Source organism: Perna viridis, chromosome 4 (genome assembly GCF_037379345.1).
Source record: "Perna viridis isolate PV_CMFRI_1.1 ecotype Kerala chromosome 4, ASM3737934v1, whole genome shotgun sequence".
Classification (NCBI taxonomy): domain Eukaryota; kingdom Metazoa; phylum Mollusca; class Bivalvia; order Mytilida; family Mytilidae; genus Perna; species Perna viridis.
The window spans coordinates 1,998,386-2,026,242 of NC_142448.1; the positions used below are offsets into that span (position 1 = coordinate 1,998,386).

Consider the following 27,857-nt stretch of genomic DNA (forward strand, 5'->3'; position numbering starts at 1 on the left):
TCAAGTTTTTTGGCAATATTTAATGTCATGAAAAGAAATCATATTCTTTTTCAAATTTGTTAAAGTCTGCTGCACTAAAAACTGTAGAGGTATCTTCTGGTTCCATCTTCTCCTCATACTTGGATAATCTCCCTTTGTTGTACTTGAGGATCTGAAAATTCAAATGTAAATTGAATTACATGAAGTGCTTGATAATGTTTCAGAGGTAAGATGATGTCAGATATTTCATCTTCATTTTTGCATGAAGTAAATTTGAAGGTTAAAAGAAATATCTTACAACGGAAGCTTGATGTACATTGGAGTAACTAAAATTAAAAAAAAAAAAAAGGAAGTCAGAACAGAAAGCTGAAGATAACCTAAACCTAGTCATTTCCTCAGAGATCCCACAAAACCAAGTTAATCCTCAGACAATCTTGGTTGCTATTATTACTCAGAAATTAACAAATTTTTTTTATCACTCTTCAGAGAAACTTGGCCATTCCTTAGAAATAAAAAAAACCTTGTCTCTCTTCAGATATCATAGAGAACCTAGTCACTCCTCAGATATCCAAGTGACAAGTGAGTTTTGGGTCATTCTTCAAAAAGGACTATCTATTCTATAAGAATTTGGATAACTCCTTAGAGATTCAAAAAAACTTTATTATTCATCAGATATCCCTGAAAACCTTGTACCTCCTCATATTTCCAGAAGAACCTCTTCCATCTTCAAGATATTTTTGTCTCTATCTAGATATTCTAGATTATCTTGTCCTTTCTCGGATATCCCAGAAAACCTTTTCACTCCTGATGTAAGACAAGCTGAACACAATCTTAATTCCCAGATATAACCATAAAAAAATAAACAATGTACTTCATTTAAATATTTGAAGAAGGGTGTTCTGTTAAATATTACTGTGCCGAAAAAAAAAAGCAATTGCTTGCTGTTGGCATCAGGTTAAATGGGTCAGACAGTAACAATGAATACCTTAAAAACCAAAACTAGAAATACTGTGAGGTAAACTCAATTATTGATACCCTCAGCCACACATTCTGCACTCAATTACTGTTTTCAATCTTGAAATCCAAAAGTCATTCAGATGGAAATACTAAAAAATAATGTTTGCAACTCAGTTTTTGTGGAGTGATGATGAACAGATGGCAAAATCACTGTAATAATGTACCTCCTGCTTTTCAAAGCCTTGTTAGACTAAGAAATCACTATAATAATGTACCTCCTGCTTTTCAAAGCCTGGATGGACTAAAAAATCACTTTAATAATTTACCTCCTGCTTTTCAAAGCCTGGTTGGACTAAGAAATCATTGTAATAATGTACCTCCTGTTTTTCAAAGCCTGGTTGGACTAAGAAATCACTGTAATAATGTACCTCCTGCTTTTCAAAGCCTCGTTGGACTAAGGCATTTTAGTTATGCTGCATAGAACTAAACTTACAGTTTCAGTTGTCTGTCTATCTGTTGTACTGACTTCGGATAATCTTTGTAGTAATTTTAGACTCTCCTCCGTCTTGTCCTTGGTACATTTTTGTTGTAATTCTGAAAGAAAATATATAGTTTTACTTAAATTATAAAGGTATTTGCAGATAAGAATAACATTGTTAACACAAAGTGAATCCATAACTGGGTACCACTGTTCATGATCTGGTGAATCAATAGCCCTTTGTTATCAATAAACTTTGACCTTAGTCAAATGAAGTGGTTACAAACAAACTCCAAATTGAAATTGAAACTCAGATATTTAAAAGTGTAATTACAGTGACTCCCCCTTGATTTTAACTGAAGTTTCATAAGTTAATTCTGGTTATTTTGAGTGTTCTTTTATAACTAGATAAATAATACTGCCCATGCTACTAACAATAAAGAATTTCTTGGAGTGCAGCATAATGCAACCGCAGCTTGTTGAACTTTGTTCACTTAGGGCAAGAGTGGACACAATATTAGTTTTTGACACCCTTAAGCATAGGGAGTTACAGCTCATTGTGGGCACAACAACTGGTTTGGACACAATACAGCACAAAATTTTAAATTCAATTAAGGGTGAAAAAAGTTCTGTTTTAAGGTGCTAATCAAAGACCTTAGCCTTGGATCCCAGATACCAATCTGATAGAAAACACAGGCATAAATTTACATAAGGTATCCAATAATATTTTTTTTTCAAAATCAGACCAAAAGAAAACTAGAAACACTTGGAGTAAAACTCGTGAAGGATACCTCCTGCAACAGACATATCTTTATGATGACTTGAGTCACTGAAGCTTTAATATTTTAATGTTATGATGAAAAACCATTCAAGGACAAAATCGGATGATATAAGGTATGAATATCAAAAATCCAATAATTTTAACTTGAGTTCAAAGGCCAAGTTCATTCACCGGTTATGAATGTATCCAATACAATATCTTATGGTGATTCACCAACATACCGAAAGTGGAAAGCCTACATCAAAGGACAACAAAATTGCATCCCACACACAAATCCATAATAAAACTTTGACCTTCAGGTCAAGGATCAATGTCATATAGAAGTCATGACAGTATGTGACACATTGTCTCATGGTGATACACCCATCTGCCAAATATGGTATGCCTATGGCAAAGAACAAAGAAGTTATGGCCTGGACAAGAATCTACACAGGCAGACAAGACAGATAGAGTGATTCCTATATCCTCCTGAACTTTGTTTAGGGAGGAGTTGATCTTTTTGGTGTGGCTCCTTTGTCCATTATACTATGAAAGTACTTTAATTTGTGAATACCAATTTTGGTGGATTAGGAGAGAAACACAATTTCATGGATTCTTCAATTTGATTGATTGTTGGGGTTTAATGTCCGAGCAGCAATATTTCAGCTATATTCAGACGATGAACATAAAATGGATGATAAAATGATCATGAAATGAAGATGAAATGAAAAAAAGGATGGGACACAAGGATAATAGGGCTGACAAATTTTGATTGCCACTAGAAAAAGGGAGGGATGGGTAAGGTCAGGCAATTTAGCCTCCTGTGGCAGAGCGCGAAGGTTCCTACTCCTATCAAATACCACAGCAGGGTTCTTTAACATGCGAGGAACGTGACATCTTTCCCAACATGGTGCACCACTATGGTTTGCGGTCAGGTTATCCGTATTATAGCCTGACAACCCCAGCATGTAACATGCCAGGTGTACCCTATTCCACCACCTGGGGCACACATCCCAGTTACTCTGTGGGCAGAGCGCCTAGCCCCCGGCTAGGTTTCTGAGCACTATTTAGTCGCCTTTTACGACAAGCTTAGCGCTGCTGCAGGCCTATTCTTTTGACAACCGGACCACCGGCATCTTCAATTTGAGGTTTTCAGTATACACATCAATGGGATTCTACTTTTAGTTGGGAACCAAATTTTATGGTTTGGCCTACCCACGAAAACTATGAAAATTGGTACCCCATGAACAATTGTACTTTTACAGTAACCCAAAAACAATAAGAGATACCTGAAACCTGATTGAAAAACACAGGCATGAAATTGATTAAAAAATCTCAAAACCAATCCAAATATAAAACAATTGTTTCTTTGGGGTATGGTCCCTTTGGCTCCTTATAACATCAAAATCATAAAATATCTAAAATCTGATTGAAAAATGCACACAGGGATCTTAATAAGGAATCCAATTTAAAAAAAAATTCAAATTGGACCAAAAATGAGGAGTCTGAATCGCTCACCTTGTTATTTTTTGCATTTCAAGGCAATAACTGTAACAAGGAGTTGTCCAACAATTCTGACTCCATGAAGACTTTGGTAGAACTTATCATAAGGATCCTTTCATCAACTGAAAGTTTCATTCTATCTACTATAGTTTTAAATTTTTAATCAACAACATATTTGTCCAGTGTAGTGGACGTGTTTTTCAACAAACAGTTGGCATTCCAATGGGAACAAATTGTGCTCCTTTACTTGCTGACCTATTCCTTCACTCTTATGAGGCTGACTTTATAGCTGATCTGATCCAAAAGAAAAAATATCATTTGGCTAGATCCTTTAATCTCAGTATCCGCTATATAGATGACGTTTTATCTTTAAACAATCCTAATTTCGGGATTTGATACATCGCATCTACCCCCAAAGAACTTGAGATAAAGGATACTACAGACACTGTGAAGTCAGCCTCATATCTTGACTTACACTTAATCGATGATAAAGGAAAACTATTGACCAAACTTTACAACAAACGTGACAACTTTTCATTCAGAATTGTCAACTTTCCTTTCATCTGTGGCAACATCCCTTAAGCACCTGTGTACAGAGTGTTATATCACAATTCATACGTTATGCCAGAGCTTGCCGAAACTACACAAACTTTTTGTTTCATGCTAGAACTCTGAAAAATAGGTTTCTGGAACAGGGTTATGTTGCTACAAGATTGAAGTCATCACTACAGAAGTTTTATGGTCGTCGTCATGAATTCGTGGATCGTTATGGTGTATCCATCAGCACCATGAAAACTGATTTATTCAACAGGGCATAGTTTTCCTTTCCTCGTTTGTCTACCCTGGAATGGAGACTTTTTATGAGCAACTCAGCAGGTGTTTCTAGAAAAGCAGAGGACGCTTACTCTACTGGCCTATGGCCAGGTGAGCTAAAAAGTTTCATTTTTTTGTCGTGGCCCATCAAAATCGAATAAACAATAATTTGTTTCTATCAATTCTAATGATAATGAACACCCACTTTCCTCATTATAGCTCCAAAACATAAGGCCCTCCACCATGTCCCTAAAAACAATGTGTTAAAATTTAAAAAAAAGATTGGATTAGTTTTATTCAAGTTATCATAAATAAATGATGATGACAGTAATACTATAATATGACCCAAAAAATATTTTGCTGTGGCATGGAAAGAGCAGTGCAAGAGTGTATATGAACCAATTGAAATAATGAAAAGAGTTTAACATTTATTAAACTGCACTTGTGATAGTCTAGTGGTATACATACACCTTGTGTAACCATGTAAAACCTTGCGAGTTGTAATTACAAGAAATGTAGACAGACAGGCAGACAGAGAGGGTGATTGTGATATATCCTCAGAATTAGGATTACTAATGTACATCAAAATAAGTGTGATCAGATGTGATTTCAAGCAGATATCTTAATCCTTGTAGTGTTACCCACAGCAAGATAAAGGAGGGTTACTACTCAGGTTCTAATTAAATATATCCTGATCAATTAACCTTGTTTTTATTATAAATCCATATCCAAGAGTCTCAAATACTATAATAGTGAATCATGAAATAGTCACACTTCTGCCCAAATCAACTCATAAAAATGGTAACATTCATTCATGAAAATGTAAAAAAGCTTTATTTCTGAATATATTTCTTGATAACTATAGATTAAACATGTGAGCTAGTTCATAATAAAAACTGATATTTTCTTCAGAAATACCACACGGATTTTAGAGAACTTAATGCTACTGAATCTCAGGAGTAGTTTGTTAGTATGACACAGTGCTCTAGAATTTCTCAGTACAATGAAATAAGGAAGTATTATAGATAAGACTATTCATTTAACTATAATTACTGTCATTAAGAGAATTGACATTTTCTTGTATGACAATACATAATTTTCTACCAAAAACTGTTGCCATTGGCAGTAACCTCAATTGACATTTAGTTTTCATATATAAACAAGAGTAAGAAATCTTAAAACGTTCAGTATCAGGTGAATACAAGAAAAACTGTGAGCAGACCTTTCTTAATTATACCACCACTCCCCTCCCTAGAAACCACAAGTCATTCTGACGGATACCACCACTCCCCTCCCTAGAAACCACAAGTCATTCTGATGGATACCACCACTCCCCTCCCTAGAAACCACATGTCATTCTGTTGGATACAACCACTCCCCTCCCCAGAAACCACAAGTCATTCTAATGGATACCACAACTCCCCCCCCCCCAAGAAACCACAAGTCATTCTGATGGATACCACCACTCCCCTCCCTAGAAACCACAAGTCATTCTGATGGATACCACCATTCCCCTCCCTAGAAACCACAAGTCATTATGACGGATACCACCACTCCCCTCCCTAGAAACCACAAGTCATTCTGATGGATACCACAACTCCCCTCCCTAGAAACCACAAGTCATTGTGACAGATACCACCACTCCCCTCCCTAGAAACCACAAGTCATTCTGATGGATACCACCACTCCCCTCCCTATAATGGTTTTAGAGGAGTGGTGTATTAGAAGATGGTCCTTCCTTGATTGAGCAATGTCAAAGTCTATGGTTTGCTTCAAGAAACACAAAAAATCATTCACAGGGAAAAATAAAAAATGGCTTTATGTGTTAAAGAATGTGTAAAGTTTCATAAAATTCCATTCAATGGTTTTAGAGGAATTGTGGATTGGAAGTCGCCCCCTCCCCCCCTTTTGGACAACCTGTATCAAATTCCATGTTGTGCATTAGAAAACCCCAAAAGTCATTTAGGTGGAAAAACAAAATAGGTGGTGCAAAATGGCACCATGAGACAAGATACATGTGAAAGTTTCATCAGATTCCATTCAGCATTGTGAGAGAAGTTGCATTGCATATTAGAACTGGGGACATACAAACAGCAAAATCATTATATGCCTCCCTCTTTTTAAACAGGGGGGTATAACATTGCTTAAGTCACTGAAGTCATTGTCTACTTTTGCACTGTCTAGAGCATCATACAAGTACAGCTTAACTAAACACACACAGCACTTAATTTAATCATAAGTGCTGAACTCACAAACCTCAAATAAATTTAATTATAGGACCATGGTTAAATGAAGCCAGAAAAATATTTTCAATATTGCCAAATATCAAATACATCAGTGGTATGATAGAGTTTCAGGTTTCTATACCATGTTACATTCTGTCATTGCTTGTTTTACCCTTAGTTTAAAAGGACATTTATTTACATTTAATTAACATTATCCTTGTAACATACATTTAAACTTATCCCAAACAGCATTATAATGTGTAAATTTTGCCTTCAAAGACCATAAAATTAACAAGACAAGCAATTAAAATATTACTGATTTATACTAAAAAGCAGTAGAACAAAAGACATAGAAAACTACTTACAGGTTTTGGAATATTAACCCTGTCATATTGGTAAGTACTATTTACTATGTCATGGTGGTTAAAGTGATAAATTTGTCATATCAGTAAGTACTCAGTATTATGTCATAATGATTAAATTGCTGCTTTGTCACATCAGTAAGTACATAGTATTATGTCAAAGTAATTAAAGTGTTACTTTTGTCATATCAGTAAGTACTATGTCAAACTGAATCAGTAAGTACATGCACTCAGTTTTATGTCACAGTGATTAAAGAGGTACTTTACTTTATAAGTAAGTACTAAATAATGTGGCAGGATGGCCTATGCGTTGTAGTAGGTAGTGAGATTTATATAGCCAGTTTATTGACTTGGCTAAATGATTCTTTAGGCGAATCGGTTTGTTGCTGGCTTGTCACCGAGAGGTCTAGGGTTCGATCCTCAGTGGCAGAGTATAATTTTGTGAGTCAAATCATGCTCTCCCGTTACATTTGGCAACTAAAAAATCCATGAGTTTGGTTAGCTAATGAGCAAGTGTTAGGAGTTGTTCAAGGTATGAAGACTCTTAAGGTGGGGGAAATGTGGCAGGATGGCCTACCTGTGTTGTAGAGAGATTTAAATAGCCATTTATGACTTGGCTAAAGGATGAATTCCTAGCTGAATCGGTTTCTCCTGGCTTGTCACAGAGTGGTCTAGGTTTTAATCCTCAGTGGCAGAGTATAATTTTTTGAATCAAATCATGCTCTCCCGTTACAGTATTATGCCACAGCGATGATAGAGTTACTTAGTATTCAGTACTATCTCACAGTGATTATTGTGTCAACTTTTTCATATGATCGGTAAGAACACAAAATTATATCATAGAGAACATATAGCAACTTTGATATACATTAATTACCCTAGGTTCTCGTCAATGAAAAAAAGGGGGGCTTTCTTCAATCAACATGTATATTCTTTAACAAAATACTATGACCAACCTCACTTAGAATTTCTCTGTGAAAGTTCATTGATAGGAAGAGGGAAGGTAATGAAAAAATAATAATGAAAATTAAAGTTTATGTTTCACGAAAAACATGGGGCAGTCACCTCCCATAAACATATTGCCTCGAAACCTAAAAATTTAGCTGCGGCACATTATTTTCACCCTTAAAAACAAATTATACCCAAATCTGAGCATTTTGAAGTTTTTGTGGGAAAATCAGTCCCCATGGCAACAGGGACTTTCACATGGCCTTGAAATTTTAGATTCAACATGTCATTTTAACCCTAGAAACCAAATTTCCTCCAAATCAGAGCATTTAAAAATTTTGTCGGGAAAATGCATTGCCATGGTAACAGTGACTTTTGCTTCTTCTTTAAGTGTCAAATTCAAACTCAGCATGTCATTTTCACTTTAAAATCAAATTTCATCTAAATTGGGGCATTTTGAAATTGTGGCGGGAAAATATGTTTTAACAGCAACAGGCAATTTATCCTTTCAGTTTTTTGGGAATAATTTTGTTTGGAATATAAAACTGTACCACTGTACCAAATTTCCAGTTCCTAGGCACCTAGGTTTCCAAGATATTGCAATGTCCTTTATTTTGACCCTTTTACCTTATTAGGAAGTCAAATAAAAAACAGAGTAAAAACAATAAGTCACTGACAGTTTGTGTTCGGCAACTTAATTAAGGAGAAATTCTTCTTACAAAATTTCAACATGTTAAAACTATGAGTTTGCTGATCTGTTTTTGCAGGCACCAAACACCAATTATCTGTTTTATAATGCATAACCTTTCTATAAAAGTTAAATTAAAATCAACTCATTTATGAGAAATTCCACTCATCCGCTTTCAATATGTAAAACATTTTATTTGTATTACCTCCCTTTGTAGTCATCTGACCTTAATGCACAATATCTTTTTAGACTATTCCCTAGGCTATAAAACTTTTTTTTTTTAAATTGCTTTAATCTCCCAATAATTTGAGGAGAAACGATTTTACTGAAAGTTTACAATGACTCCGGGAAATGAATTAGACACATAAAGAGCTTTGCCCACTGCAGCTTGATACAACTGCAACATGGTGACAAGTGTGGATACAATATTAGATTTTGAAATATTTAAACAAAGGGATATAAATTTCATTATAGACCTAACAACTGGTTTGAACACAGTATTACAATATTTTGAAATTAAGTTAAGATAAAGGGAGTTATAAGAAATTTGCTTTTGATCCCTAAAACTCAAATACTGTAAAAGATGTCTGAAATCGGATCACAAAACGCCGACAGGAATTTTTATGAGGAATGAGATATAAAAATTCAAAATTTGACATTAGAAACAGTAAGAGAAATCTGAAATCTGAGTGAAAAATGAAAGCAGGGATTTATTTTTACGAGGAATTTAAAAACCAAAAAAAAAAATAATTAAAAATTGGACCAAGTTGACATTTTTGTTGCTCAATTTTTACCCCTTTAACTCAAAATAAGGTTAAAAGATAAGGATAAAACAGATTTTCAAAATGAACACATTTACAAAGAAATCATAAAAAAATCAGATTAACAATAAACAATTTCTATAAACTCCAATTGCAACATCTATTTTACTCCTTTGTGCACCTTATTTTCAAAGGTTGGGCAAAAGAATCTACAAAAACTTTAGGGCATTTATTCAATGTATTTCCTTATGGCACTCCATCAATGTATTTCCTTATGGCAGTCCATCAATGCATTTGCTTAGGGCACTCCATCATTGTATTGCCTTATGGCACTCCATCAATGTATTTCCTTATGGCAGTCCATCAATGCATTTGCTTAGGGCACTCCATCAATGTATTTCCTTATGGCACTCCATCAATGTATTTCCTTATGGCAGTCCATCAATGCATTTGCTTAGGGCAGTCCATCATTGTATTTCCTTATGGCACTCCATCAATGTATTTCCTTAGGGCAGTCCATCATTGTATTTCCTTATGGCACTCCATCAATGTATTTCCTTAGGGCACTCCATCATTGTATTTCCTTATGGTACTCCATCAATGTATTTCCTTAGGGCAGTCCATCATTGTATTAACTTATGGCACTGCATCAATGTATTTCCTTATGGCAGTCCATCAATGCATTTCCTTATGGCAGTCCATCAATGTATTTCCTTAGGGCAGTCCATCAATGTATTTCCTTATGGTACTCCATCAATGTATTTCCTTATGGCAGTCCATCAATGTATTTCCTTATGGAAGTCCATCAATGTATTTCCCTATGGCAGGTGTACATTTTTGTGACTTTAAGGAAAAAGAGTATATGAAAAATCTTAACATTTCTTATTTTGGTTGATTTTTAATGGTGCACAAAATACTTAAGCCCAGTTTTTTGGGGGACTTTATTTTAGGGTTTTTGCAGATTGCTGAAAATACACAAAAATTACCTGTTATACTGTATAACTTAAAAAGAGCTGATAAGTTTTATTGAAGTTATAAATAGTAAATACATGTAGGTTACCAGACCATTATTTGTTGGCACAGATTTATTTTTGCGGTAATATAAAAATTAGGGGAGCTAATATTTAATTTTTTGTTTTAGCTGCAGAAAACCAGAAAAAAGCAAATCAAATTTTATTTGTTTAGCTTTACCATTGCCTTATAAATAAAAATTTATTTAAGTAAGTTTTTACAAAGGAACATCTCTGGAAAACTCAAACACAAGCTGCTGGTAGAAAAGAAAATTATCTGTAATAATCAACTGGTCTCTAATTCAATCAATAGATCATCTCAATGCATAAGAAAAATAACAAGAATTTGGGGAAATTTCTGCTCACTCAACAAGGATCCTTAGAAATAACTTTCACAATCTATAAATAATTGTTTAACTAATAAAGAATATGACGACTTTCTCCTAGAGAAAAGGTATCTGATGCCCTCAAGATAATTTCATCTTATATAATCCAATCAAGAATTGAATGAACCATTATAGAAACACAAAATTTGTATTGGTGTTGGTATTAATAAAAATTAGAACTGTATCAGCATTTACTTTACAAGTTAACCACTGATAATATCACAAAAATCCATGACCGAACTCAGAGGTGTGATTATACCATATTTATCAAAGTTAGAAGAGTTGCAGGTAATGTCCCTATCTTTGTAATCCTAAATTGTGAAAAATGAAAAAGTAAACTATTTAATAGAAGCCCCTCCTAACATCTTTCCCACTATGTTCTGTACCAATAAGTCTCTTTTATTCATAATAATTTTTTAAGATATTTTGAGCATAAACCACAAAATAACCATTTTCATCTTTCAATAACTACAATATGGCCTTGACCCTTAAAGGCTAAAAACTACAATATGGCATTGACCCTTAAAGTAGATGTAGTCATAAGGATCATTTCATTATTGATAAGTGTCTTTCTATCTGTAATAGTTTACATGCAAAATCACCATCTTTGGCACAAAAAGTGTCACAACTCTACAATAAGGAATTATTATCCAATTAATTGTTGGTCTTACCATCAAATGATTATTTCATTTTCTATTACCGGTAGTTATTAGCTCCAAAATGAAAAAAAATCTTTTTTCATATTTCAACAACAATAACTCTTGTAAGGAGTCAAACAAATTCATCCTTTACAGAGCTCTTTAAATTGAAGAAGGAAAGTCTCAATGATTTTCAGAATCTCATATAGTTTTAGAGATGTATGTAGAAATTTCCCTTTGATTTTATATAAAAAAAACCACATGTACAATGTAGAACACATGTGTATGAAATTTAAGAGGTACATTTTTCATCTTGTATGAAGCTAGAACTATACCACTGTGGCGGTAAACACGGCAAAGATCTGCTGGATTATGTGGCGTATAACTACACATTAATGCAAATCATATGCAAATATTAAATACAGAAATTACAAGTGCAAGAAGTTGCTAACACTATTAGTGACTTAATAATGGACAATATATCAACTCAATCACTAACAGAGAACAGAATACTCAGGTATAACATTGAACTGTGACTACCAGTAAGTGATAATCTATGACTAAGTCATTGGACCATGACTGCAGGGAATTATTTGTGAAATGGAGACAGATTTGTGGTCAAGTGATGCTAATGCAACTGCATACCAAATATGATTGAACCAGCATAAGTGATTCATATAAAACGGACCACATCAGAAAACTTAACAAGAAAACCTTAACATGGATGCCAGAAACACAATATTAAGCTTCATCTTACAAAACATTCATTGCAGGCAACACAAAAACAATCCACATGTATACCCAAGAATGCTAAAAATCATATTTAAAAACTGAGCAGTTTCAGAAGAATAGATCTCTTAAAGAAAAGTTAATGATGACAGACAATGGATGTGAAATGGTGACAATAGCTCACATAGACCTTTGTCCAGGTGCCATAAAAAGGGGAAGAATAAAGCAAAATATCTATAAATAGCAGCTAAAGCAAGATTAACGAAAGGCCTTAACAAACTATCTTACCTTTAAAGGCATTTATAACATATTAAGGCATTGTTTTATCTGTGAACTTAGACATTTAAAATGTTACTTTGACAACATACTGTGTGACACTCTCAAGTGTAAAGGAAATAGTGTCACATCTCCATTAACAGCAACACAGAGAAAAATAATTATAAGACAAAAACACATAAGGCTTAATACAATTTAAGACATCTGTCCACTCATATCAATTTAGAAGTGACAACAACTTGTCAACTGACTGACTAATAATTCTTGAAAGAGAAAACCAAAATCCTTTTAATTCATGGACATCAATGTTCATGGTTGGACAAATTTTACTTATTTGAGATGAAATACTCTTCTCTAGCCAATGTAAATCAAGACTTCTTTATGATTAAGAATTTGTGATTCAATAGGTCATGAAAACAAAAGAAGAGGCTCCAAGGAGCCTGAATCACTCACCTTGTTAAATTCTGCCTTTCTAGGCAATTAATTTAAGAAGGAGTTGTCCAACAAATTTGACTCAAGAAGACTTTGGAAGGACTTATCATAAGGATCATTTCAGCAATTGAAAGTTTCTGTCTATCTATCATAGTTTTCAAGATATTGGCTGAAAACTGTAAAAAAAAAGTCATTTTTACCTTTCAAGGGCATTTTTACTCTTACGAGGAGTCCTCTGACAACTCTTACGAGGAGTCCTCTGACAACTTTTATTTCTGAAACTTTTGAAGGCCTATGTTCAATTTTTAGTAACGGTGGCCATGTTTTTCGACAGATCAAAAATCCTCACATCAGTTCTATGAAGAATAACCCAAGGAACATTCATACTAAGTTTGGTTCCAATTGGTCAAGTAGTGTAAGAGGAGAAGTTTTTCAAAAAAAAAAAACATTAAAAATAGCAAAAAACGTTGAAAAAGGTCAAAAACTCCAATATGGCTTAACAGGTTAAAACGAAAATTTGACCAAATATAAATCTCATCATGCTGAACACTTTTACCCATAACAAATTTATCTTAACATATGTTTTGGAGATATATGTGAAAAACTACTGTCTGACACCCATGTTCTATTTTTAATAATGGTGGCCATGTTTTTCGACAGATCAAAAATCCCCACAACAGTTCTATGCAGGATACCCCATAGAACACTCATACTAAGTTTGGTTCCAATTGGTCAGGTAGTGTCAGAGGAGAAGAGTTTTGAAAAATTTTTAATGACGACGATGGAGGACAATGACGACAACAGACGCCAAGTGATGGCAATAGCTAACATGGCCTTTGGCCAGGTGATCTAAAAATTAATAGTCCATGAATAATAAAACAATAGCAATAACCCAGCTAAGCTTAAAAGCTTTGTAGAAAATAATCCAACCAGGGGCACTACTCAAGGCAAAGATATTACAGCAGCATTAATCAAGGCAAGGTGATTACAAGGCCACAAATCAAGGCAGGGATATTAAAGGGCCACTAATCCAGGCAGGGATATCGCAGGGCCACTTATCCAGGCAGGGATATCACAGGGCCACTTATCAAGGCAGGTATATTACAGTAGCATTTATCCAGGCAGGGATAATACAGGGGCACAAATCCATGGAGGGATATAACAAGAACATTTAACAAGGCAGGAATATTATAAGAGCACTAATAATCTGGGATATTACACGAGCAATAATCCATACAAGGATTTACTAAGGCACTAATCATCAGGGATAATACAGGGGCAATAATCCATACCAGGATTTACTGTCAGGGATATTACAGGGAAGATAATCCACAAAAGGATTTACTGAGGCACTTAGTGATATTAAAGGGCTCTTCACCAGGCAGAGATACTACAATAGCGCTGACTAGGCAGGGAAATTACAGAGGAAGTACCGTAATCCAGACATGGGTATTACATGGGCACTTAATTTTTATAATGAAGACAACAAGATATTGATTGCTAGATTATGCTAAGAAAACCTACACTCAACTGTTTCTGTCAAACCTGGTAAAGGGAGACAAAGTACAAGTCATCCTGCAAAAGCAACGTACCAGTACTACATTTGTAAATATCTCCCATGGAAGCTAAGAGATCTGTTATGAAAATTTCCATTATGCACCACTATTAACTATTAAAAAGGTAATAAGTCAATCAGTAAACAGGAATTAGATGTGCCATGAACGTGAAAAATGAAGACCCCGTACAAGTCATCATGAAAAAGGGAGACATGGTATGTCATCATGCAAAAGCAATATACCAAATATCTAAGCCATCCCTCCAATATAAGCTAAGAAATCAGACAAGTGTAACAGACACATGGACAAGTTGCCCTCACACATTATCTAATGAAAGGGGTACATAATAAACACTTGATGGTCCATCCCATGCTTCCACTAATTCAGTAAGGAAGACACAACAAATCAATTATTAGCCATAATAAGTATTTTCAAAAGTTGTTAATTAATTATATCATTCACAAATCAATACTCCATATTACAAATCTGAGGCAGCAATTATGAAGGACTTTTCACCATTACAACTGTATATGTTGAAAGATTATAGGACTAAAAGCCTGGATTTCTTTGAGGCATAAAAGGGTAATAACATCAACATATATGGCCAGACTTGGACTACAACCTGTACTGTTATGGTAAAAACTTTTTCAAGACTCACAGGAGTAAGACCATATGACTTTGATATCATTTCTATGTAATTAATAATGATCCCAATGATAAGATAAACCTTAAGAACCCCCATTGCCAAAAGCTGTCTTGGTAAATAGCCATGAAAAAAGTGGACAAATACAGCATCTCTTCTGACAATTTATCTCCAATTATAAAAATGGGAGAAATCCCCTAATAATGCCGTTAATTCCACTGTCCTTTTGTAGCCTACACAAGTATTGATCATAAATCCTTGAATTACATCTGCCATAGCGGCTTCCATAAACTGAAGAGCAATAGGAGAAAAATAGAAATTGACAAATAATCCTACAAGTGTTAACTTGGCATTCAACAATCTGACACTGTGAAATGGAATCATCTTGGATGTGATTTGACTAAGTTATGAATGTAACCATGTATAAATCGGTAAGAACATTTTTATCTTAGCTTTTATTTAATAGACAAGAGTACCATAAAGATTTTTACACATGTAAATGTAATTAAGACAATCAATTTCCTTTTGTTCAGTCTCCATCACATTTGTCTGGGTCTGTATACATATTCACTTATGTGGCAAGCTCTCTTATAATACAAACGTATCATATTCAATTACTTTAATGCCTTTGAAAACTATCTGTATATACTCAGTACATTGCATGTACATGTATATACCCAGATATATTGTATGTACCCATCCTGGTACATTGTACATGTATGTACCCAGTACACTGTATACACACCCTGGTACACTGTATGTACATACCCAGGTACATTGTATGTGGATATGGTGAATATGTCAAAGGGATGAAAAATGTAAGTTTAAGGGTCCCCAAAACAACATTATAAACCAGTACAGTGAAATAGTACCGTGTCCAGGCACATATTTGGGGGTATGTATGGGGATACAAAATCGAGGTGGTACAGACACATGAAAGTCGACTTTTCAGTCTTGGTTCAAAAAAATTAGATAGTTATTTAAACAAGCAATTATTTCATAGAACTCTATGATTATCAAGTGTATTTTATATTGTATTTCTGGTGGTGAAACATATCAATAGTTCAGGGTGTGGGGTCATTATAAAATTAACATAACATTATAAAATGTTTAATTCTCATTCATTTTCCTGTGATTTGTTTCAATAATAATTCATTAAACTTTTATTGAGCCCACTTGAACAATCTAAAACAAAAACAAAATAAAATTGGAATTATAAAGACGTCAATAGATACAAAAATCCAAATATTGTGTGTGTCGACTGGGGGTACAATTCTCAGTGCAGATAGGGGAGGAATATACTTTTAATATGGCCTTTTATAAGAAATTCAATATTAAATAGGCATTTCTGATCAGTTGGTGGGGTATGCATACATTTTAGAGGGGTCTCTTATTAACAGAAATGTCATGCATTACTAGTATTTATTTCCATGAACTGTCTGAACTTTTCATGGTTGGTTCTATATCTTTGCTTTTGTAAATCAGCAAGCACCCATACAGTGTCCTAAATTCAGGGCTTATTTCATGTCATAATTTCGTATTTCAGTGTACATTTTTTTGTCATTGATCATTGTTGGTACTTGTTTTAACACTTCAAAAATAACATTGAAAAGAAATCAAACTTAAGTGGAATTGAATAAATTACTGTAAACTTACTATTTTCACGGTGTTCTGATTTTTTCGCTATTTTCGCAATGGACAGAAAACCGTGAAAAATAATACACACGAAATTGATTTTAACACTACTTAACGCTCAACATTTCTTTGAAACTGTGAAAATTGATACCATGGGAATATGTTTACTTGACAGAAATCCGCCAAAATTAGCAACCGCGAAAATTAATACGTTTACAGTATTAGACATGCAAGTAACTTTAGAAATTAACTATAAAACTGAACTGAGTAATGTTTAATGGAAGTATAGAGTACTGTTGAATGGAATCATTGAGTACTGTTTAATGGAAGAATTGAGTACTGTTTAATGGAAGAATTGAGTACTGTTTAATGGAAGTATTGAGTACTGTTTAATGGAAGTATTGAGTACTGTTTAATGGAAGAATTGAGTACTGTTTAATGGAAGCATAGAGTACTGTTTAATGGAAGCATTGAGTCCTAAATACAAAATGTTTTGAGTATCCAGTACTATGGTTTTTAAATTTCAGGATACGGCACTCAATGTCCGGACTCCAGAGTACCGAGTAGTCCTTAAAAACAGGCAAAGTACCAAGTATTAATTGTTAATTGTTGAAAATTGCAAAAATTCCAAGTAAATAGAAGACTCCGGGCCAGTGGCTCAGAACAATAAAAAATTATGCTTTTCTTTGCTTTGCATTTAAAGAATTTACTCTTTAGAAAAATTCTGAAATAACAAGAGCAACACTGAGTTTTGCTTCCCCTCATCCTAAAATAATTTAAGAACCAATATGGACACTCTATTAAGTTTCTGATACATGTAGAAAAGATAGACTGACTACAAATGTAAGCATATTTTCTGCTTAAACTATATTAAGGCAATCTACTAAAACTTGCAGTACTTGTTACATGCTGGAAATGCTTTTACAAGCTCTTTTAAAACCACCGGGAAAAATGGCCTGGTTATCTTGTAAAACAATAATGATATCTCCTTAAAAATATAAATCCCGTAACAAGCTTGACCCGGTAAATTATTCATCGTAATAAATATGGTTTAAAATTCTTCGATGGATATTTATTCTGCAACTTTCATAATGATATTGGCAATTAATCAAGAAGTCCCATATCGACCATGGTCTTTGATGCACAAGCTTGAAACAAGGCTCAAGATCTTGCTTTGCATATTCATAGTTCTAACTTTGGTTGAAATGCATTTAAGCTGAAGATAGGGTACCAATATCAAGACGCAACTCCATTGGAGAAGATGTGATACAAAGATCTCGAAACAAAGTCCATTTACTGTTGATACCATTACTTTAGATTGTTAAAAATAGTTTTGCTTAGTTTTTCAATGAATATGATGGGGGTGGACAGGGGGCGGGAACCAGGGGCAAATGGGGGGGGGCAAGAACCCGGGAGTGGAGGGTGCATGAGGGATTGTTCAAGGTAACATATGGGCATAAAGTGACTACCCATCATATAATCTACTTATATTCAACCTTCCATATATTGTTTCCATTATTGTATAATTTGTAAAAATGGAATCTATAGGTGCATGATGCAAATCTGGGCCATATTTTGGAAGACTGATTAAAAGACAACAAACGTAATAAGCAAAAAAATATGTCTGTTTACGGCAAAACTCTTTATATAATTTTCTTGAAATTAATTTATGTAGACCCTAATAGAAAGACTACTAGACTAACAATGTTTAGCCAAAATCATGATATTTCACGCCTTTTTTTTGTTTATAAAATGGGTAAAGACAGGCAGAAGAAATAATACAGGTAGGGTAACCTTAAACATACATATTTTTTGCATAATACAATTGTCTATGATCCATCTTGATATATTCCATAAAAATTCAATTCAATGATATCCATAATGGTAAAACAAATCTGGCAAGTAAGAGACCCCTCTAAAGTGCATGCACAGTCCACCAACTGATCAGAAATGCTGATTTAGTATTGAATTTCTTTTAAAAGGCCGTATTTAAGCTAAATTCCTTCTCCCCTATCTGCACTGAGAATTGTACCCCCAGTCGACACACACATTATTTTTGTGATTAGTGACAATTCCAATTTTGTTTTGATTTTGTTTTAGATCATTCAAGTAGTCTCAATAAAAGTTAAAAAAAATAATATTGAAAAATCACAGGGAAATGAATGAGAATTAAACATTTGCTATGTTAGCACTGATCTCCACCCTGAATTATTGATATGTTCGACTTTTTATGAAACGCTTTTACCACCAGAAACAAAATGTAACATACACTTGATGATCATAGAGTTCTGTGAAATAATTGCTTGTTTAAATAACTATCTCATTTTAAAAAAAAAAAGACTTAAAAGTCGACTTTCCTGTGTTCATACCGCCTTGATTTTTTGTCCCCAGTATCCAAGTATCCATACCCCTAAATGTGTGCCTGTACACGGTGTGAAAGTGAAAATGAAACAAGACATTTAGAAGCCAGAATTCCTGACTTGGGACAGGTGCAAAAAATGTGGTGGGATTAAAGTATGTTGGCATGATCACAACCATCCCCCTTTAAAATCTGGCCGATGTGGGGAAAATATTACCAGCACAAAATTAAACACACATAAAAATCTGTGAAAAATGGCTTGAGTCTCTTGTTAAAACAGAAATAAAGAATTTGTAAGAGATAAAGGAAAAGTATATATACCAGGTACATTGTATGTACATGCCCTAGTACATGAATGAACATACCCCAGTACATTGTATAAATAAACTTTGGTACATAGCATGTACATGAATATACCCTGTGCATTGTATGAATATACCCTGGTACAATGTATGTGATTCACAGTGACTTCATTTATTAGCAGTAGATGTCTGGACATGAAAATAAAAGCAGGCAAATTATGACTACCAAAAATTCATAGTTATTTCTTCTTATGCAGTATGTGGTTTATTCCAGGATTGCAAAATAAATGTAAAATTCATCTATGAAAAAAGCAAGTACAGCTGTACCAGTATATAATATTTAATATTCCATTGCAAATCTAGATATAATGTTAATCACAGAAGACCAGCCATCTAAATGAATGAATGTAAGTTCAATATTGAGGTTACCATCTCTAACAGACTAGGTTGACCAATAAACACTCAATGAATAATGGAATGTCATTGTTTTATAACAACCAGTACTGTCTAACAGTTTCTCTAAAGCCTCTCTATAAATATAATTGATTTCTCTTGGAGAAGAACAATTAATTTTTGTGTGAGCAAACATCACAGTGTTTTATCTCTAACACAAGTGTTTTAGGCAGTTGTACATAAAACAGAGGTACAATATAGCCAAAAGAACTAAGAAATAAAATATTGATCATTAAAAATGTAATGATTTAAAGAAGAAAGCATTCACAGCTGTTTCATTTCAACTTTCCAACTTCAAGTCTTAAACCTCTCAGTCTGATTGTCCTCTATTATTAGTATTGTACAAATCAGTTCACAAAAATCTGAAATGAAGTGAACATATTTACATTTTTAACCTCCTTGACTGGTACAGAGTTCCAGAAAATTCTTTTTTATAAATAAAATTGCATTAATATTGGCATGACTCATGAGAGATAAAATTCTAGAAGATAGAATCAGATCAGTAAAGGAGAAAATGGAACCAAATCTAGTGTAAAGTGGTAGAATTAAAGAGAATGATTTTATCTTCTACATCAGATTAACTGTGCACAGTGTTGGCAAAGTGAAAGTTATTCTCACATTATGTAATGTAGGAAACATAACTGTGGTTCATTTCTAAGAAAAGATAAAAACAAAAACACAAGAAAATAGTTTAAATCCAACTGTGAGGTTTGAAGACTTTACAGCAACGATTGGAAATGATTAGAAATAAATTGAATTTCTGCTAAATATCTGGAAATAAGGAAACAATGTGTTGTCACAGATAACAAAAATCAATACTACAAGAAAAAATATGATGTAAAATGAGAAATATAAAAAAAAAACTTACCAGTCTGTTTTTGCTTTTTTTTCAGTTTCAATTTGTTTACTTTTTCATTTTTTGATTTGATCCTTCTTTCTGTAACTTTATTTTTCTTTGCATCTAAATAAAGCATTAGAGTCAACAGATTAAACATATCATGAGAACAGAAGGGGTGTTATGATACAAGAAGATAATGTGTAGCTTATTATTTCAGAGATAAGTACTTTTTTATAGTGAAAAAATAACCATCAAAAGACAACAGATCAATCACTTGAGACTCCTACTTGTAAAGGGAGTCACAGAACTTTATCTTCGTTGTATGTAATCATAAGTAAACCATGACTTGGTTACTGGCAGTTTTTTTTCTACCCTATTCAAACCACAAGGGGCATATTCAATGAACTACGGTCTAATTGGTACCAACTATGGACTTTAACACTAAACTTAGAGTCAAGTAAGATTTTATGTATCCAAGATATAAATAGTTTCAATATATATATTTGTGCAAACACTTTTACAATATTTGGTTATGGCATGAATTAAAACAACAAAACAATAATGAATAGCAAACAAAACATACATTATGTTCATAGTCTTAAATATCAAATCTGTAATGACAGCATTAAATTCATAAATAGACCTTTTTCATTTTCCCAACTTAGACTTCATTTTTTTTTAATTATAAATTAAAGGGAAGTAACTTTCCAACCTGAGAGACTGGTTAACTGTCCAATTGGAGCAATGGACAGCAGTAGACCTCAAATTTCAATATTTTTATTGTAGCTGCGATATTTTCTTAGTTACTTTTGAATAATTAATTTGAATAATTAATTAAGTGTAAATAGTTCAAGCTTCAAAGAAAAATATTTACTGTTCTTCCTTCCCAATGAGACCACCAACGAGGTTGTCGGGTGTTGGTGGGAAACACCCCTATGAAAAACTTGCTAAAATTGCTTGCATTCCATAAATATGAAAAAAAGACCATTAAAATATCATCTTAAGAATATCACCTGAACTGTTTTTTAGTTAAATGTACAAGAGTAAATCAAGTTGAACCAAGGTTATAGCAGTAATCAAAAGTATTTATTCCAGGGACAAAGACCAGAAATGGAAAACAGACATACACAACAAAGAACAAAAAGTAACTAAAATCATACATACAAAGTAACAAAAGTAAATGAGCAACTCGGACTCCACTAAAAACTGGGAGCATGGACCAGGTGCACTGGTAGGGTAAGTGTCCTCTGCTTTTCTAGAAACACCCGCCAAGTTGCTCATAAAAAGTCAAGTCCGGGGTAGACAAACAAGGAAAGGAAACTATGACCCGTTGAATAAATCAGTTTTCATGGTGCTGATGGATACACCATAACGATCCACGAGTTCATGATGACGACCATAAAACTTCTGTAGTGATGACTTCAATCTTGTAGCAACATAACCCTGTTCCAGAAGCTTATTTGTTAGAGTTCTAGTGCGATACAAAAAGTCTGTGTAGTTTCGGCAAGTTCTGGCATAACGTATGAGTTGTGATATGAACACTCCATACGCAGGAGCCGAAGGGATGTTGCCACAGATGAAAGGAAAGTTGACAATTCTGAATGAAAAGTCATCACGTTTGTCGTAAAGTTTGGTCAATAGTTTTCCTTTACCATCGATTTCTAAGTGTAGGTCAAGATATGAGGCTGACTTCACAGTGTCTGTAGTATCCTTTATCTCAAGTTCTTTTGGGTAGATGCAATGTATCAAATCCCAGAAATTCGGATTGTTTAAAGATAATATGTCATCTATATAGTGGAAACTTAGATTAAAGGATCTAGCCAAACAATATTCTTTCTTTCTGATCAGATCAGCTATAAAGTCAGCCTCATAAGAGTGAAGGAATAGGTCAGCAAGTAAAGGAGCACAATTTGTTCCCATTGGAATGCCGACCTTTTGTTGAAAAACACGTCCACTACACTGGACAAATATGCTGCCGATTAAAAATTCCAGCATTTTGTAAACATCTTCCTCTGTATATCTGGAAGATGATTTGGAATTATTTCTTACAAAGTATGAGGAATCTCTACCAAGAACTATATATTTGTATCTAGGTGTACCATCGTTTTGGGAAAAACAACAATGTATAATGTTTTTAAGTCGGGATTTTAACTGAGTATGGGGAATAGAAGTATACAGTGTTGAAAAATCATAGGTTTTAATGCTATTATATTCAGATAACAGTCTTGAACTGATTGTCTCCAAAAGATCTTTTGAATTTTTCAGGATCCACATTGAATTAATGCCACTTTGGGAGTAACAAGTGTTGTAGTAGGACTGCAGACCCTCTTTGACAGTTGTGAGTATAGAAATTAAAAGTTTTGAAAGAGGTTTGGTGGTACATTTTGCAGATCCAGCTATGAAACGTTGTTTGTATGGATTCTTGTGAAGTTTAGGAATCCAGTACATAGAAGGTAAATCACAATCATCATCCTTGGTAGAGAGACCAAAAGAGGATAGCACAGATTTATGGTTTTCCACAATCTCTTCTTTGGAGAGAGTGGTAGCAGTATAGGTCTTATCACTGCTATTATTTTCTACGTCTACCTCTAATAATAAACATTGGATATAAAACGTTTTGCAGACAAAAACAATGTTGTTTTGGGCTTTGTCTGCTGGTACGACAACATATTTATCATGTATAGTAGACAATGTTTTTGCTACATCCGCGTCTTTGAAAACTGATGTAGCCTAGGCACTCATTGACCTACTTAAAACTTTCATTCGTTTCAAAATTAAAGACCTCACTGCCTTTAACCACTCTGACAGAGAATCAATGTCTTCTTGTTCTCGTTTTATCCATTTTCTTGCATAGTCCTCGACGGCATCCATAAGAACTTTAAAGTTATAATTCCAATTTATGGAGTGTGGTTCACAGTACTTGGGACCTTTAGAGAGGATATTACGCAGAGATTCGTTTTCGATAATGGTTAAATCTCAGTCAGGTGGTTTAGCCTTGAAGTTCTCAATCTCGAGGTTCTGCAATAGCTTTTTATAACTGAAAATTTTGGATGCGATGGGTGAAGTATAGGAATATGAAAGAACTGGTTTGGATTTGTCTTTGAAATATGGGGGAATTTTGTTGGTAACGTTTTTGTGATGGAGGATGTTAGCCAAATTAATTGCATCTATACCTTTGTTGACAAACGGTAGTGGAAGAAATGATCGTTTTTCTTCATCTTGACTTTTCACATAAACTGGTTTAAAGAGTCTGTGGAAACCTATATCCAAAATGATGGCAACAAGTCTGTATAATAATGAGATGGGGTAAAAAACAGGGGTGTCAAGACTTGTTTTGTAAAGGGAGTGTAGTAGAGTGAGAGGTATAGAATAAAGTTTGGTTCTAATGTGATGAAGTCCAAGAGGTTTTTGTATGAAAGGAAGGAGACCATCTATGGAGACATCATGTAACTTAGGTGACGTATAGTGGCGATGGCCATGACTCCTTTTCCGTCTCGGATTTTTCTAAAGTAAATTCATCACATTTATGCTATTGTTATATTGGCTTGAAAGGTTTCCTATACTTTTGATGTTGTCATTGCATCCGTAAGGTATTGCAATAATTTGACAATTATTTGTCTTTAGTAGTTTTTTTCTTTATATTATTTCTTCTTCTGTAGTGCATTGTGAAAATACCTGTATATTGAGAAAAGTGATACTCAGTCTAGACATCACCACTATTATGTGACAAATGAAATACTTCATACAATCACAAAGGTCAAACCACAGACAGTTGCTGCAATTATGGATTCACCATTCAAGCTTAATACAGATCTGATTTTTATTCAAATTCAATATTAGAATCTTGATAAGAATTTGACTAAATTTAAGTGGCCCCTTTATGGCCCTTAATTTGTAATTGGTTCCAGTCAATTTCTACCTTTCCAATGGGGCATATAACTGTGTATCATTTCAAAGAGATCAAATCACTTTAATATTCAAGTTATTATCAGCACATAGAAAATGCTTGTTTCAGGTGCCTTTCCTGGACCATATTTCCTTATCAGTCACAACCCCAAAAATCAATCCAATGTTCCTTCTGTGGTATGGCACCTTGTGGTACAATGTTCCTTTTGTGGTATGGCACATTGTGGTATCATTCATAAAGATCTATACACACACTTAAATTATTATCTGCACACCAAATGTCTATTTGCAACTTGTGATTGCAATTTTTTTGCACTCATATAATAAACATACTAATTTTTTTTTATATTTTGATGTCAGCACTTTTCAATAGCCAATACTTGTGCACTGTATCGTTTGATTTCCTTTGTCCTACAGTTTTCTATATAAGCTACATTCACATACATGTGTACATTGTATATACAGTGGGTTCCTGTTAATTGCATTGTCAGAAAAAATTATATGCAATAAACAAAAACTATCATTTTAAGGGAAAATACACAATACATTTGTATTTTCAAGGTTTAAGTAGGACATATTCTTTCCTCATCTCAAATTAGTTACCAATTTTAGTGTATAGTAAAAGTAAAGAGAAACTAAAAATACTCTTAGCAAGCTCAAAAGGAGAATACCCCCATCAATGAACAGACAGACACACAGGGTGATTTCTTTAAATCATACTTCCCCTAAATTTGCAAGGGGTATAAATATGATAGTGAAAAAAAATTCTTAAGAAAATTGATTGATTGATCGTTGGGGTTAAACGCCCAAGCTGCAATATTTCAGCTATATTCAGGCAATGAACATGAAATGGATGATAAAAATGAACATGAAATGATGATTAAATGAAAATGGGATGAGACACATGGATAATGGGAAAGTCAAATTTTGATTGCACCGGAAATTGGGACAGGTGGGTAGGGTTGGACAATTTAGCCTTCTGTGGCGGAGCCCTATGGTTCCTACTCCAGGAAAATACCACAGAAGGGTTCTTTAACATGCAAGGAACGTGGCATCTTTCCCAACACGTTGCACCACTATGGTTTGCAGTCAAGTTTTCCGTATCATGGCCTGACGACCCCAGCATTAAACATGCCAGGGTTACCCTTTTGCACCACCTGGGGCACACAACCCAGTTGCTATGTGGGCACAGCACCTAGCCCCCACCCAAGGTTCTGAGCACTATTTAGTCGCCTTTCACAACAAGCTTAGCTTAGCTACAACACATTGTATTGTTTATGACTATAGCTGTCGTCAATCATAAAACACATCAAGTCTCAAGCCTTTGCAAATATTCACCAAAGTTAAACAATATTCCCATACTGTTGTTATGACTTAGAGAGAACAAGCGAGCCGTTGTAACTGATACTGTCTTGTCAGCAAATAGCATTTAATGAGAAGGATAAATACACAAGAAGATTCTTTTGATTAGAAGACTCAACAGACCCAAACCCTGAGCTCATTACATACAGATTCAAGGCTATGTTATGATCATTCATTTTGAATGCAATCATACTCAAACACATTGGAAACAATCAGAGAAGGACTATGTGTTAATAACATAATCATAGGATCACTAGAAAGCTGCAGATGACAAATGGTGTTTTCAACTTATGTTCATGGTTGTAAAATTGAAAACAACTTAATGACCTAGCAAAATCGCAAAAGGTAAATGATGAAAGTGACTGTATTAAAGTCACCACTACTGTGGAACATCAAAGTCAGTTTTAGAATTAAATCACACAGGACAATTCACGAAAAGAAAAATACTTAAACTGGTCATTAAAAAAATTAAATCTGCTAGGAATCTACATGGAAAGTCAAGTAACGATCAGAAGCAAATTATTCCTACAGGTATTATGGACAATAAAACTTAGCTGGGATGTAAGTGTGCCACATGAAACAGACGAAGTGTATATCAATAGACAGAGACTTGGAAAAGACTAAAAAGGTAGAATTCCCAAGGTCTTTTGAGCAGAACACTACACAATATTTCTATCTTGCCTACATTTACAGGGGCAAGCAAAGTAGAATATAGAGCATGAGTGTATTTAGTCAAAGGAGCTGAATTAAATTTTGTCATGGCAAAGAGTAGAATAGCACTCCTAAAACAGTTAACAACAATTCCCCAGTCAGTTTTTTTAGTGTGTTTTTTTTTTTCCCTGTCAAGTCTTTATCCTTGGAATATATTCTTTTGATTATCACTCGAATCTTGGTTCCCTTGAATATTCTTTAAAACTAATGACAGCTTTAATTGGAAGTCACACATATTATGTAGTCTACAAGGTACGTACTGTGCAGCAACAGTCACATATCATACATTGGATTTCAACAAAGAAACAGTTGAAATCTTTAATAGCAAACTGAAACATCAAAGGACTTACAACTGAACACCACTGAAATTACTGTCAAACAAATGATAACCCTGCCCATCTATTATCTTGGGGGCATTTCCTATGAACAAATGGCAAGCAGTAAACTATGGGAAAATGGTATTAATTACAAATTAAAATATTGCATTGGCAGACAAAATGTGCTGTAGAGGACAAAGTTGGATAACAAATAAATCACAGTGCAGACAAAATGTCCTGAAGAGAACAAAGTCATCACATTTATCAATGATCACATGCAAGAAAATGAAAAGTTGATTGATGTTAAACAGAGCAAGTACATTGCACTGAATATAGTATACATAGAAAGATACAGTTCATTTGGTAAAGTAGGACATGTACATTCATAGCATATATACAGTTTACTCCAGCAGTGCTAGAAGTTATCTGGCAATCTATTTTCTGACTTGATGCCAACCATAAGAGATAAATACTTTGATAATGAGGTTGAAAGAAGCAGTCCAACACCATTAGTATGGTGACATTCTGAATTGTTAAGCTTTGCCATTGAAATTAGACAGTCTGACAAAAAAAATTATTCTCCTGACAGTGGTTTGTTAAGTATATTTGAAATCCAAAAAAAAATATTTTGTTATTCTAATTATAGTCAATGGTCTGAATAAGTCAAGTGTACCTTCTAAATCATCATTAAATAACTCTAAGGTCCTCTTCAACATAGCAGAACTCATGTTGTTTCCGTCAATGGTTCTGTATTTTAGTAGCAGTGCTCGTTTGGAGACTACAAATATCCCAGTTCCATTTAAAGGTCATGAGAATCGATTTTATCTTGT

At 34.1% G+C, this 27,857-nt stretch overlaps 1 protein-coding gene across 2 annotated transcripts; it reads right to left on the reverse strand.

Annotated features, from left to right (window-relative positions):
• On the reverse strand, window positions 1-27,825 carry LOC148618418 (uncharacterized). Of its 2 annotated transcripts, XM_088577317.1 has the most exons (4): window positions 27,701-27,825; window positions 20,762-20,854; window positions 1,430-1,530; window positions 1-151 (listed from the first exon to the last, which is right to left on the reverse strand). In XM_088577317.1, exons 1-4 carry the CDS (start codon window positions 27,753-27,755, stop codon window positions 26-28), a joined length of 375 nt encoding a protein of 124 aa, XP_088433443.1. In that variant the 5' UTR covers window positions 27,756-27,825; the 3' UTR covers window positions 1-25. The 2 variants fall into 2 exon arrangements, with proteins under 2 accessions (XP_088433443.1, XP_088433445.1); XM_088577319.1 differs by lacking the exon at window positions 20,762-20,854 and having other exon boundaries at window positions 27,701-27,786.
• Between the last annotated feature and the right edge of the window lie 32 nt (window positions 27,826-27,857).

Excerpts from the sequence above, each read along its gene's own strand:
- LOC148618418 (XM_088577317.1), bottom strand. The coding sequence starts at position 27,755 with ATGAGTTCTGCTATGTTGAAGAGGACCTTAGAGTTATTTAATGATGAT. Across the intron at positions 20,855-27,700 it reads ATTTAATGATGATTTAGAAG|ATGCAAAGAAAAATAAAGTT; the intron begins GTACACTTGACT and ends TGCTTTATTTAG. Across the intron at positions 1,531-20,761 it reads AAAAAAGCAAAAACAGACTG|AATTACAACAAAAATGTACC; the intron begins GTAAGTTTTTTT and ends ATTTTCTTTCAG.